The 18,744-nt window shown below is 40.4% G+C and overlaps 1 protein-coding gene across 1 annotated transcript; it reads left to right on the top strand.

Moving 5' to 3' along the window:
• Nucleotides 1-50: 50 nt before the first annotated feature.
• On the top strand, nucleotides 51-18,439 carry LRRC42 (leucine rich repeat containing 42). The gene is made up of 8 exons (XM_031465168.2): nucleotides 51-253; nucleotides 5,440-5,926; nucleotides 10,400-10,531; nucleotides 11,730-11,848; nucleotides 13,067-13,155; nucleotides 13,328-13,441; nucleotides 16,568-16,652; nucleotides 17,944-18,439. The coding sequence occupies exons 2-8, from the start codon at nucleotides 5,454-5,456 to the stop codon at nucleotides 18,216-18,218; spliced, it is 1,287 nt and encodes a 428-aa protein (XP_031321028.1). The 5' UTR covers nucleotides 51-253; nucleotides 5,440-5,453; the 3' UTR covers nucleotides 18,219-18,439.
• Nucleotides 18,440-18,744: the final 305 nt, after the last annotated feature.

The raw sequence follows: 18,744 nt of genomic DNA, 5'->3' as shown, positions 1-18,744 counted from the left end.
CCGGCCCCGCCCCTCATGCCGGGTCTCGCGCAAGCGCGCCTCCCCTGCCCAGTGTTACCCCCGCCCCTGTCGGCCCCCGCGGTCCCACGGCGCCAGGTCGCCCCCAGCCCCCTCCCTCCTCCCGCCCACTTTCTGTCTCACCCTCCCTAGCTTTGTGCCGGGGGCGCGGAGCTGCTTCCCCCCTCAGCCGCGCCGCGGGAGGAGGGAGCCGCCACCGAGGAGCTGCTGCTGGCTGCCCCAGGCAGGGGCACAGGTAGGTGGCGGCCGCGGGCCGGGCCGCTCACGGAGCCCAGAGCTGCGAGTGGGGGCGGGTGCCGGGTTTGAGGAAAGGGTGGAATGGGGGAGGGGAAGACCGAGGGGGACGGGGTTGGGGTGTGGTTGGGTGAAAGGTGTGAGGATGAGGATACAGGGGTGACGGAGATGAGTTTAAGGGTGGAGTTAGGGTGCTGGGATAGGGTGTGGGGTGTGAGAGTTGGGGTCGGAGGCCTGGGTGGGAAAAGGGAGCGGGATTAGTTTGGGTGGGCTTGGGGAGGGGCTTGAGTGGGAATTTACGGATACGGAGAATTGCAGTACTGGGGAGGGGGGAAAGGGAATGGGATTTGAGGAGTGTGAGGAGAAAAGGATCTAGGATTGGAACAGAAGAAGGGGTGGGGTTTTGGGGGTGGGAAAGAAAGAAGTTGGGGCTTTGGATTGTGAAGTTGGGCATAGTGAGGCGTGAAGGAAAGAGATTTTGAGGATTGAAGATAGAAAACAAGGAAAAAGATGGAGAGATTTGGGTCCTAGCAGAAGGAATCCCAGAGAATGGGAGGAATGGAAGAATACATGGTGAAGGACACATGGGGCTTAGAGTGGGTGGGGGTGCAGTAGAGTGGGGAAGGAAGGAGAGACAGGTGCTGGTGGGATTGGATCTGGGGGTCATGGAAGGATTGGAAGGGCAGGAGGCTTGAGAGATGGGGTGGCAGGGGAGCTGGGAGTGAGTGAAGGGAGGGGGTTAGGATTTTTGGTGTGGAGATTGGATTTTGTATGAGAAAATCTAGAATTGGCAGATAGCAAAATTGAATGTTAGGATGTAGGAGAGGTTGGCATGTTCCAGGAAGAAAGTAGGGACCTAGGTATGGATGAGAAGGCAGGTAAGAAGGTGCAAGTTATGAGAGAAAAAGATAATGAGTTGAAAATTGAATAATGGTGACACAGAACAATAAGGTTAGGATTGTTAGTTGCTTATTGGTGGTTTGGAACTAGTTTCTGTTCAGGGTTTTATGTTAGAACTTTTCTCAAGAATTCTGCATTTTCAAATAAAGCAAGGGTGTCTGCAGCCTTGGGATGAAGGCCACGGGTTGACAGATGTTCTCCTGGTGTATGGATGTGGGTAATTTCTGCCATGGCAGAAGGAAGAAGGGAGGCCTCAATGTAGCTCTGTCTTGGCTGTGTTCCCACTGACTCTTTCCTCAGATGTCCACTGTTTTTTAATCTCCTCCCTCTCTCACTGCCCCCTCTCCCCCCAGCTTGAGCCAGTAATACCAGAGGGATCAAACAGGTGGGTGAGATTAGTTTTTAACATTTTTTTTTATCCTTAAGGCTGATGTCATATTTTTATTCTTGAGAGACAGCATCATGCAGTGGAAAGAGCTTGAGCTCTGGAGTAACTAACAGCCTTGAGATTGAATTCTGGCTCTGCCCCATACTAGTTCTGTTCCTTAAGTGAGCTGCTTTACATCTCTGAGCCTCTTCATCTGTTAAATGACAGTCCTGACCTCATAGGATTGTTGAGGATCACATGAAGTAATTTAATATAGTACCTAGTACAGTGCTTAGCAACTGGTAGGTGCTTAATAAATGGTAGCTATCACATCTACTATCATTATCGTCATATTTTGATTATGATTTATTATTCCCAGGGGATTGTTAACTTGCTTTACCTAGTAAAGTTAGGTGTTTTCTTCTCTTTTCAAATTAGACCACCATAGACTCACCTCAAAATTTTAATCCTGTTGTCTCAATCCCTGCCTCCCTCCTCCCAGTCCACTTAACTGGATAGTCATGATTCTTGCTTGGTAAACTGGCTTCAAGATCTAAAGAGCTGTCATGTTTAGTTATCTATTATTTTATCTTGCTTCTTATTCAAAGGGGCTGTAGAGAAGTGAGTTTTTAATGTAGTAAGGTAAGATTTTATTCAATTGATGATGACATGCTTCATGGTAACTTTGGCTCATTTGTGGTGACCAAATACCAGAACATGCACTATTGTAATAGTTCCTATGAGATTATATAAAACTGCCCCTCTGGAGACAGGCTGGGAGGCTATCAGAATGCCCTGTTACTCTGTTGCTCTAGTATAAAATATAGCTAACGCAGATCTCCACTGGACATTGTTATTCTGGGAGATAACTTTCCAGTTTGTATAGAATTTTTGCTGTGACATAGAACAGGCCCCGTCCCCTGAGGGGCTCCTTTGTAATAGACCACTCTGTACAACAGCCAGGCACAAGCAAAGCCAAGTTACAGAAACTTTGTGTGAAATTTTCTTGCCTTTATGATTCTTTAACCTTGAAAGGCTTAAACATTAATTCAATTCTTAGATCATCTTATAGTACCTCACAAACTCTCAGAAGCTCCTAATTGGGAGAATGCAAGATGCACAGATTTAGTAGTGGAAGTCAAACGTCACCAGGATTTCTTGAACCCTGATCAGTTTCTCAAGTACCATAGTTGAAAGACAGAGAGCCCTTGGGGCTTCTGGACAGATGATGCGAGTTTACTCTTCAGGAAAGATGAGATTTTTTTTTCATCATTTAGAAGGAGAACTAGCATTTGATGAGTAATTTAAAGATAAAATTTAGCCAGAATGGTGCCTTTTTGGAAACTGATCCATGGAAGCAGAAGCTGCCAGAATCTTGGGCAGCCTGGGTTCACATCCTCATCCTGGTCCCAAGCTGCTTGTGCCCTCTGCTGGATGGAATCAGACTTTTCTGATTTTCACCAGAAGTGGTCATCCATTCATCCATTTGTCTATTTCACTCCAAAGTTTATAGAAGGGACTATTGGGATGAGTGTTAGGTGTAATTCAGATGGGCAGACCCTATTTCACTGCCAGGGAGCTTATAGTATGCGGATTCCTTATATGTTATCTCCCATAGAATTTGCCTTACTGCATTTAAATTCAAGTCATTCTTGTTTGGGTCCATGCCGGTGTCCGCTTTCTGACCTACAGGTAGAGTAGGGCTCTGAATGTCCAAATCCAGAAATACAGACCAAAGGGGATCTGCTTTATCTCCTCATCAAGATTAAAAGTCTGAGGTTGAAGGGGCCAGATGCTTACCCTACTGGAAGAAAAGCTTAGAACTGGTAAAATATCTCCTTTGTAGCAGGCACTGAATACTGGCAAGAGTATGAGTTATGAGAACTGGCACTGTGACAGGATTTTTTTTCTGGTTTTTAGTTTTTTCTTTCCCTCCCTGGTAGTACCAGTAGCAATATACTCCCATCATCCTCTGCTTCTACCACCTGCAGAAGGGTCTGGCAAGTGGGGGAGGAGCCTGCAGCTGTTGCCTGGAAGGGGAGCTGGCTCCTAGCAACAGTATCAGCAGGCCCTGCAGCTCAGAGCACTGTCTGTCCCTTTGAGGTCTTACCCTTCTCATTCAGTTCAACAAATATCTGTTGTGGGCTTACTCATTCTAGGCACTATGTTGGGCCTGGGAAAGAGAGATGAATCAAATAAATGTCATGCCTTCAAAGAGCTCACAGCTCTGGGAACATTAGCAAGTGAACAGAGAGTACGTAGTGCTAAGTGCTATGTAGAAGGAGACACTGGTGCTCTGGGAAAACCAGACAGGCATGTGTGCTAGTGCATGGGTTAGGAAGTTTTCCCAGGAGAGTGGGCTTACTGTTAATGATGAGTAGGTATTAGCTAGGTCAAGGAAGCAGAGAAGGATGTTCCAGTCTAAGGAGCAGGATATGCAAAGGCCAGTGGGACAGGAGAGCACAGCCAACTTACCTGGGTAGTATGAGGTGGCCAGAGAGTAGGGCAGAAGGCGATAGCAAGAAAGGGTGAAGCTCTCAGGCTAGGCAGGACCCCTTTTTCTGATGTGCTTTTACATACATAATTATCCTCAGGAGAAACATGGATCTTACTGATGCCCACAAATAGGATCTCTGTTTGATCTCCGGAGACTCAGTGTTTTTGACCATTGACTTCATTGATGACACTTGACTGGCTCCAGAGCTACATCCTAGCCCTGCAGTGATGTTGAAGAATGTGAATTGGTTCACTCGAAAAGTCAATCAGAGTCTTTTAGGGATAATAGCAGCTTTTTGACCTATATTAGATTAAATTTTATCTTAAAACTGTAACAATGATAATCATACACTTTTATTTTATTTAATGTAGTAACTTCTCAAGTATTTTGAAATCTCACAGTTCCTCAGGATCTCATGGTACCTCAGGAAAACAAGTATTTATTCCAATTAGTGCTTAGGCACAAAATGTTACCCGCATGATTGCATAAATACCCTGCTATTTTTGATATTTTACCTTACCTCAAAAGTGCCAACTAACAGAAGAAGTTGAACCATAAGTGCTAACTAAAAGCTATTCTAGCCCTTTGTGCTTCCAAGGGCTAGAATAGCTTTTAGTTATGTCTTGTCATAGAGATCTTTATTTGTAGATCCCCAAAACTCTGTTGCTTGTGATCTGTGTAAAGTTTGGCAAACAAACTTTAGTTCCACAAGTATCTGTTCAGGGGCTATTAATTATGTGCCAGAGCGCTATGTTGGGGGGGATGAATTAAACATGGTCCCTCCTGTCAAGAAGCTCAGATTAATGGAACACCCCCAGAAATAAATCAGTAGCAGAACTGTCAGCCAAATGCAATAAAGTAATGTGTGGATGGTGCCAAGGTGGCAAGGGAGTTACTGGTTTCTCGTCTTTGTTCTGTGTGTAAACATGTTTTAAAAAAACAGTAAATTCTATATGCACTTTTTGTAACTTGCAAATCAATAAAAAGTTTACAGTTTTAATGACTACATAACATTTCATGGTGTAGATGTAGCATCATTTATTTAATAACACCCCTGTTGGACATTTAGGTTGTTTTCCATTGTTTTGCTAATATCGACTATGCTGCCGTGACTTTCCTTATAGGTGACTCTTTGATCACTTCTGTGCTAACTTCCTCAGGGTGAATTTTAGAAATGAGTTTTGAGCTGGCTTTTGAAAGATGAGTGAGTTCACCAGATGGACTAGAAAAGGGCATTCCAGGTTGAGGTAATAGAGGCAACCTCCAGTGCCAGAGTTCACAGGCAACTGGTAAGCTTTGATTCCCCAAAGCAGCCACAGGGTCTCCTGGTAGGCTCATAAAACTCTGGGCACAGCAAGATGAAGTTACACATTACAAATGGCATTTTAATTGGAATTGTTTCCCTTGTGGCTTGATTTTACAGTCGCAACCAAGGCAATGTCTTACTGCCTCAACTCAGAAAACCACCTGGATCCAGGGCCCATCTATGTGCGAGAAAATGGGCAGCTGCACATGGTCAATCTGGCCTTAGATGGTGTCAGGAGTAGCCTGCAGAGGCCAAAGCCTTTCAGACTGTTTCCCAAAGGCTTTTCTGTGGAGCTTTGCATGAACAGGGAAGATGATACTGCACAGAAGGAGAAGACTGATCATTTCATCTTCACATACACCCGGGAGGGGAACCTTCGGTACTCTGCCAAATCCCTCTTCAGCCTCGTCCTGGGCTTCATCTCTGACAACGTCGATCACATTGATTCCCTTATTGGCTTTCCTGAGCAGATTGCCGAAAAGCTGTTCTCTGCTGCTGAAGCCAGGCAGAAGTTCACAGAGCCAGGTGCAGGGCTGAGGGCTTTACAGAAATTTACTGAAGCCTACGGAAGTCTGGTGCTTTGCTCCTTGTGTTTGCGAAACAGGTAGGTGTTCTGATTATGACAGTGAGTATTTTGTTGGGTGTGTGAATTCTGTCACACTCTGGGGCTTAGTGGGCTTGGGGGCTTTCTCCATCAAACAGCACTTCAATTTAGAATTTCCAGACACAAAGTGGAGGCCATTTTGAGAAAAATCACTGTCCTTCTTTCCCCCAGCCCTCCAAGACAGCACTTAGCTTTATTTTGGAAACACCTTGCAAGGATTAGTTGATTGCCACAGCTCCTCCATTAGGTAAAAAATACTCTTCTACTAACTTTTCTAGTAAGAGAAAATAGAAAAGATGTGATCTGCCAAATATCTCAGTATGCTCTCAGAGATTGGAAGATTAGTAACCAGAGTTCTTGTCTCTGTTCCAGTTTTCAGACCTCTAGATACTGAGCATTAGATAAAGGCAACTTTAGAAGGATAAATGATTAAAATTTCAAGTATGTTAAAGTTTGGAAATTTTCTAGTAAGATCCCAACACTAAAACCAAGATCTGTCTATTTTAAACAGAGCAGATGTGACTTGCCTTTGCTCATATCCTTTTATTGATTTACTTAAAATTTTCATACCACTATCATGTAAAATAACTTTCAAGGCACTGATTAATTAAAAAGAAAAACTTTTAAAAAAATACATACAAAAGAATTTAAACACAAATGCTGAATGGTATAAAGTGAAACATAAGCCTCCCTCCCGTCTCTCTCCTATTTCCCTTCCTCAGGGGCAACTACTGTTACCAGTTTCTTTTATATCATTCTGGAGATAATTCTGTTCATATTCTTGCGTGTATAGCTTTCCCCTTTGTTATACAAATGGCAGCACACTGCTCTCATACTGTTAGGCATTTTGCTCTCTTCACATATTTTGAAAATCATTTACCATCAATATTTGTAGGTTTCTTAAATAGCTGTATAGTATACCATTATATGAACTTTTTTGTAATTAGAAAATGTGAAAGGCAGCTTACTATTAAAGTGCGTAATCAATGTGACTATTAAAACAAGGCTAACCAAAAGGCATGTAATAAAAGAAGAGAAACTTATACCAGAAAACATAAGCTCATATGCTTAAAGAATAAAGAAGAACAATATTTAATCAGCTTATTGAATTAATTTTTCACCCCAAGCCAAATACGGTACTTTAAAAAGAAAAGACATAAACCCACACCGATAATTGTATAGGTATAACTGTGGACTTGTGAACTGAGTAGGCACCTTATGAAAGCTCTGTCTCTGTGCTGGGGTCTCAGTCATGGCTGGGGCGGGGGTTGATGCCAGTGGAAAAGAAAAGAATTACTTTGTGTAAATGAAAACATCAAGCAGTATTTCATTGAAGCTCAGACAATTAAAATACATTTTATGCCTTCATTTTTTATTCCAAGTTATTTATGTTCATTGTAGACAAATTAGAACAATGAAAAATAAGTTATGATGTATACTTTGTTTTAAAATCATTTTATAAAGGCAAATGCATACCATTCGAGAAACATATAGAACTGTAATATTAAAAAATTTATAGTCCCATCATTCATGCTTATCATTTCCAAATATATATCTTTATACGTTTGGGAATATACTCAATCTATAATTTGTAATCTTTTTTTCCTCCATCTACCATTATTATAGCTTAACTATTTCTCATAATAGTGAAAGTACTTTTTGTCTATTTGTGATGTCTGCATACTATTCCAGTGGTCAGATTGGGTGAAAATAGCACTTTTGATGAGCACATCAATTAATGTAGCATTTCTGAAAAACAGCTTGGCAGTGTGTATCAAGAGCCTTAAAAATATCCGTATCATTTGTTTGACCCATTAATTCCACTTGTTAAGAATATATTCTAATTTCCAATGTAATCAGATATGGGAACAAATATTTTTACATTAAGGGTGTTCGTTACGGTACTATTATAGTAGTGAAAACATGAAAGTTGAATATCCAGCAATAGGAAATTAATTAAGCAAATTATGGTATATTCATATAATGAAATACTATATAGTTATTAATATATCCACAGGTCATTTAAGGTGATGTGGTAAAATATTCATTATATAATAAATGAAAAAATAATTGAAATTGTATATAATCTCAATTCTGTTTGTAAAAAATTAGGAAATTTTATATGGATTACATATATGGGGGAAGGAAGAGAAGCCCACTGAAATGTAGTTTAGATAGTGGGATTGAAATTGGTTTTAATTTTCTAGATTTTCTTAAAATGTTCTCCAAGGAACATGTATTACTTTTATAGTTAGAAAAGCATAAGAAAACATTTTAAATGTAGTCTTTTAGCTCATATTTTATTGCAACAATTCCAGACTTTGCTGCCTTATTCAGATATAAGATTTTCAATTGTGATTAAAAACTTCCCTTCTCCTTTTGAATCCCCAAAGGAAAATAGGAAGAGGGCAGGAGGTTTGGGTTTGCATTTGCAATCCCCAGCTGAAACTGCAGCAGTAAAGGTTTTACCAGCACAAAAGGGTTTAGATCATGGGAAAAGAGCTTGAGAATATAATTGAAAAATAAGATAATTGAGTAGGTGCAGGCACTTCCTGTTCAGGGTTGGGTCGCAAAGCTGCCAGCCACAAGGAGAAGCCAGTGTCTTTGCAGCTGGGTTCCAGTCCTATAGGACTGTCTGCCCTCTGTGTTTTCCTTAAAATATCACCCTGTGTAACTGAATTATAATAGCAACCATTTAATGAGGGCCTATGAGATGCTGTGTATTTTTGGAATATTGTTTCTAATTTTCTTAATAATCCCTAAAGGAAGTAATCATCAGCCCTGTTTTCCAGCTGGAGAAATTGAGGCTCACAGAGGTTAAGTAACAATCACAATCTACACAAGTAAATTCTTACAATCACACAAGTAGTTAGGGTTGTTAGAATCCAAATTCAGGCATTAAATTCTGGCATTAAAATACCTGGGCTCCCTCTGCTGCTTCTCCACTACACTAGTCTGAACTTCTTAAGTAGCACATTGGAAGACTAATATTGAATAAGACCCTAGAGCTTTGATTATGTCCTTGATAAGCATCTAGTAGTGCCTGTGGCCTCACGTGTTGGTTTCTCCACCTTGGCTTTTATAATGTTTGTCACATTATACATTGTTATGTCCTGTGCAGATAACCTTTGTTTCAGAATTACGAAAAATCTTTGGTTAACTGATCAAAGGATGTGTGTTTTCCTTTCTCTGATTGCCAGTAATCTCCCAAATCCCCATTAACCCACTTCAACTCTGTGATTGGAAGATGGAAAACAGCAGCTTTATTTACAGTGCAGTTGAAGTATGTCTGAGTAAATAGAGCTAATTTGTGTACCCAGCTGAGCTCGGTCACCAGGCAGCTTAGAGGGGGTATCAGTACCACAGGCCATCTGTACCCAGCAATCAGGCCAGCGATCAGCTTCAGTACATCATCTAACTCTGATTGAAAGTAGGAAGAAAAGAGATCTGACCCTCCTCTTGCCCTTGGATTATTCAACCCTGTTTTTGATTATTACCATCCTGGTGACAGAAGAGAAATGTGAACACTGAAGTATAACCTCACTGATCCTACCATGCCCTCTTGCTGTGGAAACCTCTAGACATCCATGAGGAAAGTGGATGAGAAAGGCACGCTCTTGCCACAAGCCAGTTTCCCTGTTCTTTTAGGGTCCTCTCCTGTTTCCTGTCACATCTAACCCTTTTCATTTTTTGTCACTGACATCATATGAAATAGATGGACAACTAGAAAGCAGGGTGGAGGCCACAGCCTGGGCTGTGCAACGCTTTTTTGATCTTTTCCACTCCAGAGGCGTCCCTGATATCTCCTGATAGCAGTTTGGCAGGGTGCCCCGGTGTAATTAAAGTGTTTGTGCTTACAGCTTTGTCTTCATAACCATCTAGTATAGAGTGAGTCCTCGTAGTAGTCTTGCTGCACAAACTTTTGGCATAAAGTTAGCAGGGTAACAGTGGCACAGGAGAGGGGGCAGCTACTCAAATTTGTGTTTGAATAGAAAAGATAAAATCTGATCTGCCAAATGTATCTTGGTATGTTCTTGGGGATGTGCGAGTTAGAACCCAAAATTCTTGACCTGTTCCAGTTTTCAAACCACTGCTTATTGAGCATTATGTAAAAATCAGCCTTAAAAGAATAAGTGATTAAATTTGAGTATCCTAAAGTTTGTAAATCCTCTGATAAAAGTCTCAACACCAAGGTCTGTCTGACTTCTAACAAAGCAGATGTTTTCTCTTGTGTCTTGCCTTTGCTCATATGTTTTTATTTATTTAAAGTTTTAATTCCACCATCATGTAAAAAGATTTTCAAGGCATTTACTGTTAAAAAATTCAGCCTGTGCCTATGTAGTAATCAGTGAGGTCTGCTTGTTATACATAGTACCTTGTCCTGATGGAATGTTGATGTATCACAAAGTCCCAAATGGTGATGTGTTAAAAGAAGGAAAACAAAAGCTATTGATTGCTCTCTACACCTGACAGATACCTGGTGATTTCAGAAAAACTTGAGGAGATTAAGTCTTTCCGGGAGCTGACCTGTCTGGATCTTTCCTGTTGCAAGCTTGGAGATGAGCATGAGCTTCTGGAACATCTCACCAATGAGGCCCTGTCTAGGTATTGTTCTGCCACTAGTCAATGAATTGTTTTTTTTGTTTTTTTTTTTAAAGGATGATCCATAGGATTATCTTGAAGAATGTTGGTTACTTCCCAGTCATGTGTTTATTTGCTGATTTTTCCTTCCTGAAACATTTTCAAATTCCATTTACTTGATACAAGCACTGTAGATTGGAGAGCTCTTAGGAAAGAAGTCAGTAGGTTCATTTACCTAAATAACCTTTATTTCAACATATAGTGCTTAAGGCTACCTGGGCTGAAAAATGATTTTGCCATTTAATTGTCCAGTCCTGGTTTATTCTAGCAAGATATGAGAAGTTATACAATTTTTTATAGTCATTATCTTTTCGTATTTTAACTATCAGTAAACTATAAACTATTTAAAAAGTGAACTATTAAAAGACAGCCAAATAAATCCTTTTCAAGAACCATAATTTAAAGCAGTTCATACCATTTCATACCATTCACAAATAATCCAGCTGACCTCAGTCTGGCCAGCAGAGGGAGAAGGCCAGATGGATTCCTTTGTGGTTTCATAAACACCCAGAGGGATAACAGCAGCTACAAACCTGAGTCTAACCTGCTTCCTGGGGCCTGCCTAGGACAGCGACACCTATGTACTGCCCTGTACAAGAGTATTTTTGTATGAGGTTAGTAAAGGTTCAGAGTTCTTGTGTATGGGTCAGTGAAGCACGTTAATACACCAATTTCAGTTTAGCTGAATGGATTGGGATATGGCTCTACTTTATAAGCCCAATCTGAAAATCTGGATTTATAAAGCTAATTAGAATGAAAAGATTGTGCTTTGCGTAAAGAATTCTGATAGGAGTTCTTTAGCAGAGTTTCCTGATAAATTTAAAGTGGTTTTGATTTTCGCACAGCATTTGTCTGAAATGCAGCTTTTGTGTTAAACAAGGTGTACTAATCTCCTTAGTGAAATCCCTGTTTGTCTCATTCCACCATATACCTCCAGTGCCCTCTGCCATCTGAGATTAGTACTACATGACACTTGGATCTGAGTTAACTCTCACTTAGTAACTGAAATAGCACCAAAAAATCTTTAACTCTGTTAAATGCATCAGGTGTGAAATAGCAGGGGGTAGAGGATATATTTTTAAATGAAGTTTATGAAAGCATGTTCTCATACCTGGACTTTCTCAAATGCTAAGTAATTTATGTATGGTCTTTGTTTCTCTAGTGTAACTCAGCTCCACCTGAAGGATAATTGTTTATCTGATGCCGGGGTGCGGAAAATGACAGCACCAGTTCGAGTGATGAAAAGAGGCCTTGAAAATCTAACGTTATTAGACTTATCTTGTAAGTTTTATTAGAAGTTATAGATGGTTAATGTTGAAAGAGTGGACTTAGAAATCATCTAAGTCTTCCCCTTCATTTGAGAGGTAATAAAATTGAGGGGAGGTGATTTTCTTAGGTGCCACAAGTTGGTAGTAGAACAAGACTAAAGCCAGAGGCTCTTGATTGCTGGCTAAATACCTTTCCTGGCATGCTGCCACCTCTCTAGGAGAGGAAAAGCCCTTACGAATTCATCCACACCACTCACTCTCTGCAGACAGGGCAGCCTTTCATCACATTCACAGCATATAGAGAGGATATTTGGCTCATCTTTACTTTCTTTGGGTTGCTGGTTAATAGTGTCTGTCATCTAGGCCTCTTTTAACAATAATTGCTTGATGAAAATCTGGATAAATTCACAATTTTAATAACTTAGGTTGAACTAGATATTGACTCCAGTAGTAGAAAGATAGTAAGGATCATTTACGATTTAATTGAACATCCACTGAATACATGACAGGATGGTATAGTGTCGAAAGAATAGGAGCAGGGTTTGAGGTCAGAGGACGGACACTCTTTGCTCTGCCGATTGTGTGCCCTTGGGCATGTTATTTAGCCTCTCTGAGCCTTGGTTTTGGCTTCTGTAAAATGAAGATAATAATGAATGCCCCTCCTCCCTACCTCCCAGGGCAGTGTATTTGTTCAACAAATATTTTTTGAGCATCTCCAGTGTGTCAGGCATTGTGCTCATAGTCTTGAGGACTCAGTGCTAAATGCAGTACTCCTGATATGAAGGTAATATGTAAGAAAGGATTCTGGGGAAAAAAAAATGCAAGTTAGTAAGACATTAATAGGCTTTGTGTCTAAGTACCCTTGAAAATATTTTTAAAATAAATCTATTACTTTGGAGGTGAAATGGCTATGAACAAAGTCTAATACACTATTTTAATACTTGTTTACATATACTGTTTGCATATGGTTCCAAATTAAACCCTTTGGAATAACTACCTGGTTTTTCTGCTAACCCCCAACTCCTAAAAAGTTAGAGCTATAAAGCATCTTCTAGTGTGGCTCCTTTATATTACAGACAGGAAAGATAAGATCTCTGTATTTAATTTACTCTGAGAAGTTGGAACATTCAGTGTTTCATATTTTATTATTGGCTTTTTTTCCTGAGCTTACTGTTGGCATTCTAGCAATACTTATACTGTAACAGAATATAACTTATGTTTTGACATCTAGGTAACCCTGAGATCACAGATGCAGGAATTGGGTACCTCTTTTCTTTTAGAAAACTAAACTGCTTAGATATCTCTGGGACGGGACTCAAGGTAAAACTTTTGCTTCCTTCTCTTACTTTTCCAAACTCACATTTTGTTATTTTGCTTCTGCTAATTGGCATTTAGAAGGACTGGTATTTATGATGGTGTTTATTTCCTGCTGAGAGCAAGTTAAGAGTTGACCAGATGAGTGTGCATTTGTGTTCTGCTTTTCCCTTACTAGGACATCAAAGCTGTCAAACACAAGCTTCAGACCCACATAGGCCTTGTTCACTCCAAAGTGCCTTTGAAGGAATTTGATCATAGTAACTGCAAGACAGAAGGCTGGGCTGACCAGGTAATGCAAATTTTTCTCCCCTACAGTTAATGTGGCTTTTCATTTTAATTCCAAGTGTCTTATTCAACACTTGAACGAATGTTAACACTCTTGGTATCCTTGGCTGAATTGTCATCCTCAGTCAAATCAGAGACACCGATGGCTTGTAACTGACCCAGTTACTTAAGGAAATGTATTAGATGCCAGTCCTTAAATCCCATGGTCTAGTCACTATTGAACCTAGAAGAAAATGCCTTCTTATAAATAACTCAGAAAATAAGTGAATTCTTGCTTGCTATGCAAAAAAGCAGTGTGACCCAACTTCAGAAGGACAGATTCTCTTAGCAGTGTGTATATACTGGAAGAAGAATAATTCACACTGGTAAGAACTCAAATTGGACTCTTTCCCTTTTGGGGGGCACAAATTTAACTCTCAGAGCCTTAATGAGGAACTGTCTCTTTTATCCTGAGCCCTCCCATTTTCAACTCCTTGGCTGAACTTCCTTTGACTGTCTCTCATCTTCTTGATGGACTTTCTTAAGTTGGTAAAGTACACAGACTTAAGTAGGAAGTCAGAAGGTAACCACGTAGCAGAGCATCAGTAGATGCCAGCTTGCCTGTGGCTGGTGCCTTTCTCCTTCAGATAGTTTAAACCAATGTTACTGGTGGAGGCCGAGAGGACCCACCACACCAGACTGTTTTATTCTGGATCCCTCTTGGGCTCCAAGCTATAATACACGATGGTGGACCTATCTGACTACCTCATTGTACCATCACCTCCCTATAGATTAGCAAGAAGGGGTGCTGGTGAATCGATATTTCAGAAGCACTTTAAAGTTTGTCTGGAAAAATGCATACTGAAATCGTTGTAACAGTTCATTGGCAGACAAAGTTTGTAGCACTGGATGAATCCTAGATACATCCAGTAGATTTGAGGCAAGTGTGGGATGATCACACAAGGGCTTGATGTGGTTTGGTTATGGCAGCAGGTGACATGGTGGGAAAAGCGTAGGCTGTGGAGTCAGGGACCTGGGTTCGGGATCCTGGCCCAGCAGCCCAGGAGCTGTATAAGTTAAGGCAGCTTTTCTGTTTATTCATCTGGAAAATGCAGAAACCAGGACTTCTCTTGCAGAGGTTGGTAAGGACGAAGTAAATACCTAGGAGCCCGGACCGAAAGTAAGTTGGGTTCCAAGCAGGTTCACACCGTGCAGCCTCAGCTGGGCCCTGAGGACTGGCAGCAGTGTTTTATCTATCTCTTGTTAATTCCTTGTTGAAACTGTTTCGGGCTGACTCTGTTCTCCTGCCTCATTCTCAGCAGGTGGCACAGGAAAATAAGGCCATCTGTAAGAGTTCCTTTACTTCCCTAAATCTGTCTTAAAATTTCTCCACTTCTGCAACCATGTCCCACTTCCCGCCTGTCTAAGGGAACAGATGTGGCACTTTTTTCCACTGATAAACCCTTTAGTATTTTTCTTTTTTTCATTTCTATTCCCTAAGATCTCCAGCTTCCTCTGTGATACTTTACTAATAATTATTTCCCTCTACTGCCCCACCACTACGTCTTCAGTCTCACCCTCTGTTGGCTATTTATTTCTGTGTATAAACATAAATCACTCTTATTCTCACATGTTCTTCATCCCTTGTTGCAACTGTGAATTGTTTTCTATTCTTATCTTCCCACCTCCTCACTGCCTACTCAGTTCTTAATCCCTTGTAATCTAGTTCTGGCCCCCAGGGCTCTACTGAAGGTGGCACGTGATCTCATTCTTCACCCTCCTCAGCTTTCCTGCTATATTGAGATAAACATGCAGCCTTCTGGTTTTTCTCTCTGGGCCTTCCTGCTGACTCTCCCCTAACTTTCTCACTTCTCCCTTTAGCTCTTGCTGATTCCTCACTGCCTCCTTTCCTCTCCTCTTCTGTCTCCACTCACCCTCCTGGTTATCTGAACTGTTCTTGGAGACTTTGTTGTCCCTGTGAGGATGATTTCGGCTTCTTTCACACCTTAGACCCGTTCCTAAATATTATCCATAAATCTCTGCCAGGCATCTCAAATTCAGCTTGTTCAGAACCAAACTCATTTTCTTCATCCCCATCCCCAGACAGCTCTTCCTGTTGACATTCTTATTTCTGTGAGTGGAAGCACAGTTTTCCTTATTGCCTCCCCAGCCACCAGATGCGGTTCATCTTCACATTCTCTTAGATCTGTCCCCATTTTCCAGAGTCAGGGAGGTACCACAGAAGAGATGACAACTCATAATTACTGAGTGCTTCCTGTATGCCAGACGCTGCCAGGCCCTTCACGTAGTATGTTCTCTCATTTAGTCCTCACCACAGTCCGATGGTGTGTGTACTGTTACTAATCCCTGTTTTACAGATGAAGAAATTGAGACTCACAAATTAAATCACTTGTCAGGGGTCCCCTGGCTAGTAATTGATAGAGCAGCTCTGGAACTATGTTCTTAAACTGCGTGTTGTTCTGCCTCTGTGTCCTGGAAATGTTTTTTTCTTGACTGACTTTATGATCATTTCATTGCATACCATAAAGAGAAATGTTAAATTTAAAGTTCCTATACTTGTGGTGTATGTGAAGTAATGGTTTGCTTTATTTTTTTTATGTGTAGTTTATACTCAGCCAGATTTCCAAAAGAATTTGTAATAGCTTGTAATAAAAATAACACTACTAGCAATTTTTTAAAAATGCAAACTGATCATGAAGTGTTGTGAGAATGTGGAAACGTGGGCATTTTACACACATACGAGAGTTCGAGTTACAGTTGGTATAGTTTAAGGCATGAAAGTGAGTCTAGGAATGTGTGAAAAGTATTGCAACTAAGGTTTTAAACTTTAGTTTAAGGATATGCAGTTTTTTTTCCTAGATTAGAATAGAGATGAAAATAGGGAGTCAGCTTTATAGATTTTTTTCTGAGTAATGCAGGGACATATATCCAACATGTTTGTTGTCTGACCAAGTCCTGCATTAAAACAGAAAATCCAGACTTGACTTGGTTCTTATTCTCGTCACCATCATCTGAAGTAAGATTTCCACAGGGGTTTGTGTTTATGGAAAGGGAATGGGGGAACAAGGAAGGCTTGAAATTAAAAGCTTGAGATTTTGTTCTAATTCAAGTCTTTCCAAATACATTTTAGATTGTTCTGCAGTGGGAGCGTGTGACTTCGGAAGCTGTGAAGCCACGAGAAACCTCGGAGCCTCAAACAGCAGCTCAGCACTTCTGTGAGAAATTCCTTTTCCTTTGGAGTTTTTTGCCCTTAGGTTATTTGCATACTTAAAGCACTTTCCCATCTTCACTCAATGGGAAAATTAATTATGATAGTATTGACTTAATTAGATCACTGAGACTGGTATTTGCTCAACATAGCTTACAGTGTAAGTTCACACTTAGCTTTAAACACCAGCACCAGGAAAATATCTTGGTAAATGTATGTATGTTTGTACATAATATGTTTATTTATTTACATTCCATTTTGTTCCAGAAAAGATTTGCAGTGGTGCAGAAGTAGATAGAATACAGAACATTAAAAGTGTAGCAAAAAGGTAGAAGTGTCCATCAGCAGATGAATAGATAAACAAAATGTATTTACGGAATACATTGTTGGAACTAATGTTGGAACATTAGTCAGCCTTAAAAGGGAAGGAAATTTTAACACATGATATAACACAGGTGAAATTTAGAGACATTATGCTAAGTGAAATAAGCTAGGCAAAAAAAAAAAAAAAAAGTGAGTCTTCTTATGAGGTTCCTAGAGTAGTCAGGTTCCTAGAGACAGAAAGTAGAATGGTGGTTGCCAGAGGGAGAGGTAGGAGGGAGTTATTGTTTAACAGGTACAAAGTTTCAGTTTTACCACACTGAAGAAGCTGTGGAGATGAATGGTGGTGATGTTTGCACAACAATGTGAATGTACTTAATGCCGCAGAACTCTACACTTAAAAATTGTTAAAATGGTAAATTTATGTTACATATATTTTACCATAATTTTTTTTGAAAGGAGTTAAAGGATGAAATCAAAGTGAAGGAAAAATACAGGTTAAAACAATAAGAAAAATTCAGGGGTTATCAAAAAATACAGAAGAAGGTTGTACCTTTTGCTAGAGTTGTGCCACAGATTTGGTTCTTAAAAGGCAAAGTCCAGATTTTGAATAATAATAGCTTACATTTTTTGAGTTCATATTCACATCACCCTTATGAAATAGATTTTATATCCCTATAAAAATGAGAAACCTGAACCTCAGACAAGTCATTTGCCCAAGATCACTTATCCAGGAAGTGGCAGTTGTGGGGTTTGAATCCAAATCTGTGCTACTCCTGTGTGAGTACATGCCTTCACCCTGTGCTGGTGCACATGCTGTAAGATACTTTACAGGGCACTCAGACGGGAATAAAATCAACCCAAACCTCACCCTGTTTGGGCTTCTGTTGTTTCACTTGGATCATCTTTCTGGTTGTAGGCAGGCATTAGTAGCCGGCATAGTAAGCTCATTGCCCTTCCCTCTGTCACTCTTACAGATGGGAAACGGGCTCGTACAGAAGCCCCAGTGACGTGTCCCCTGGCAGACACCCATGTGAACTCTTCTGAGAAACTCCAGTTCTATAAAGAGAAAGCCCCAGACTGCCATGGGCCATTGTTGAAACGTGAAGCCATCTCAAGCCAGGAGTCAAAGAAGAGCAAGAAGAGAGCTTTTGAGGAGCCAGAGAAGGAACAGAGCAACTCTTCACAGTCTTCAAAGCAGAAATATGTATGTCTAGCTGTTGAAGACTGGGACTTACTAAATTCCTATTGATGGGCAGATATAAATTGATCTTTTCCCCCCAACTCTAACGTATGAGGAAAGGGGGCTGATGATGTTTTCCTTTTTGTTTGAATTTACCTATGGCATTAGCATAGCAAGTGGATATTTCTACTTTTGTGGTGGGGGAGGGGAATGCTATGGAAGTATGTAATAATTTCTAATGTATATTTTCAATACATAGTAATTTTTTCAAATAAACGTTTTTTGCTGTCCTTAGGTTCTACTTGTGAAATATGGGGCCACAGGAAGTAACACCTTGGTTTGGTTTGGAAGACCATGTGAACTAACAGGGCAGCTTAGCATTACTCCAATTTGGCCCAGCCAATAGGATCAATATATATACACATATATATAGATATATACATATATATATCTATCTATATATATACCTATGTCTGTACAGCTACTATTATTGAATGCTTCCTATGTGCCATGCTCTAACCTCACAACAATGAAAGGTGGATGTTAGCCCCACTTTAGATGAAGTTAAAAAAACTCAGCCTCAAGTTAAATGAGT

Source organism: Camelus dromedarius, chromosome 14 (assembly GCF_036321535.1).
Source record: "Camelus dromedarius isolate mCamDro1 chromosome 14, mCamDro1.pat, whole genome shotgun sequence".
Lineage (NCBI taxonomy): Eukaryota > Metazoa > Chordata > Mammalia > Artiodactyla > Camelidae > Camelus > Camelus dromedarius.
Note: the sequence above shows the minus strand (reverse complement) of the source record. Positions and strands in the feature narration are given on the sequence as shown.

Bases quoted from the DNA above. Each gene is read 5' to 3' on its own strand.
- LRRC42 (XM_031465168.2), top strand. From the start codon at position 5,454: ATGTCTTACTGCCTCAACTCAGAAAACCACCTGGATCCAGGGCCCATC. The intron at 5,927-10,399 runs GTAGGTGTTCTG...TACACCTGACAG, and splicing joins TCCTTGTGTTTGCGAAACAG to ATACCTGGTGATTTCAGAAA. The intron at 11,849-13,066 runs GTAAGTTTTATT...TTTGACATCTAG, and splicing joins AACGTTATTAGACTTATCTT to GTAACCCTGAGATCACAGAT.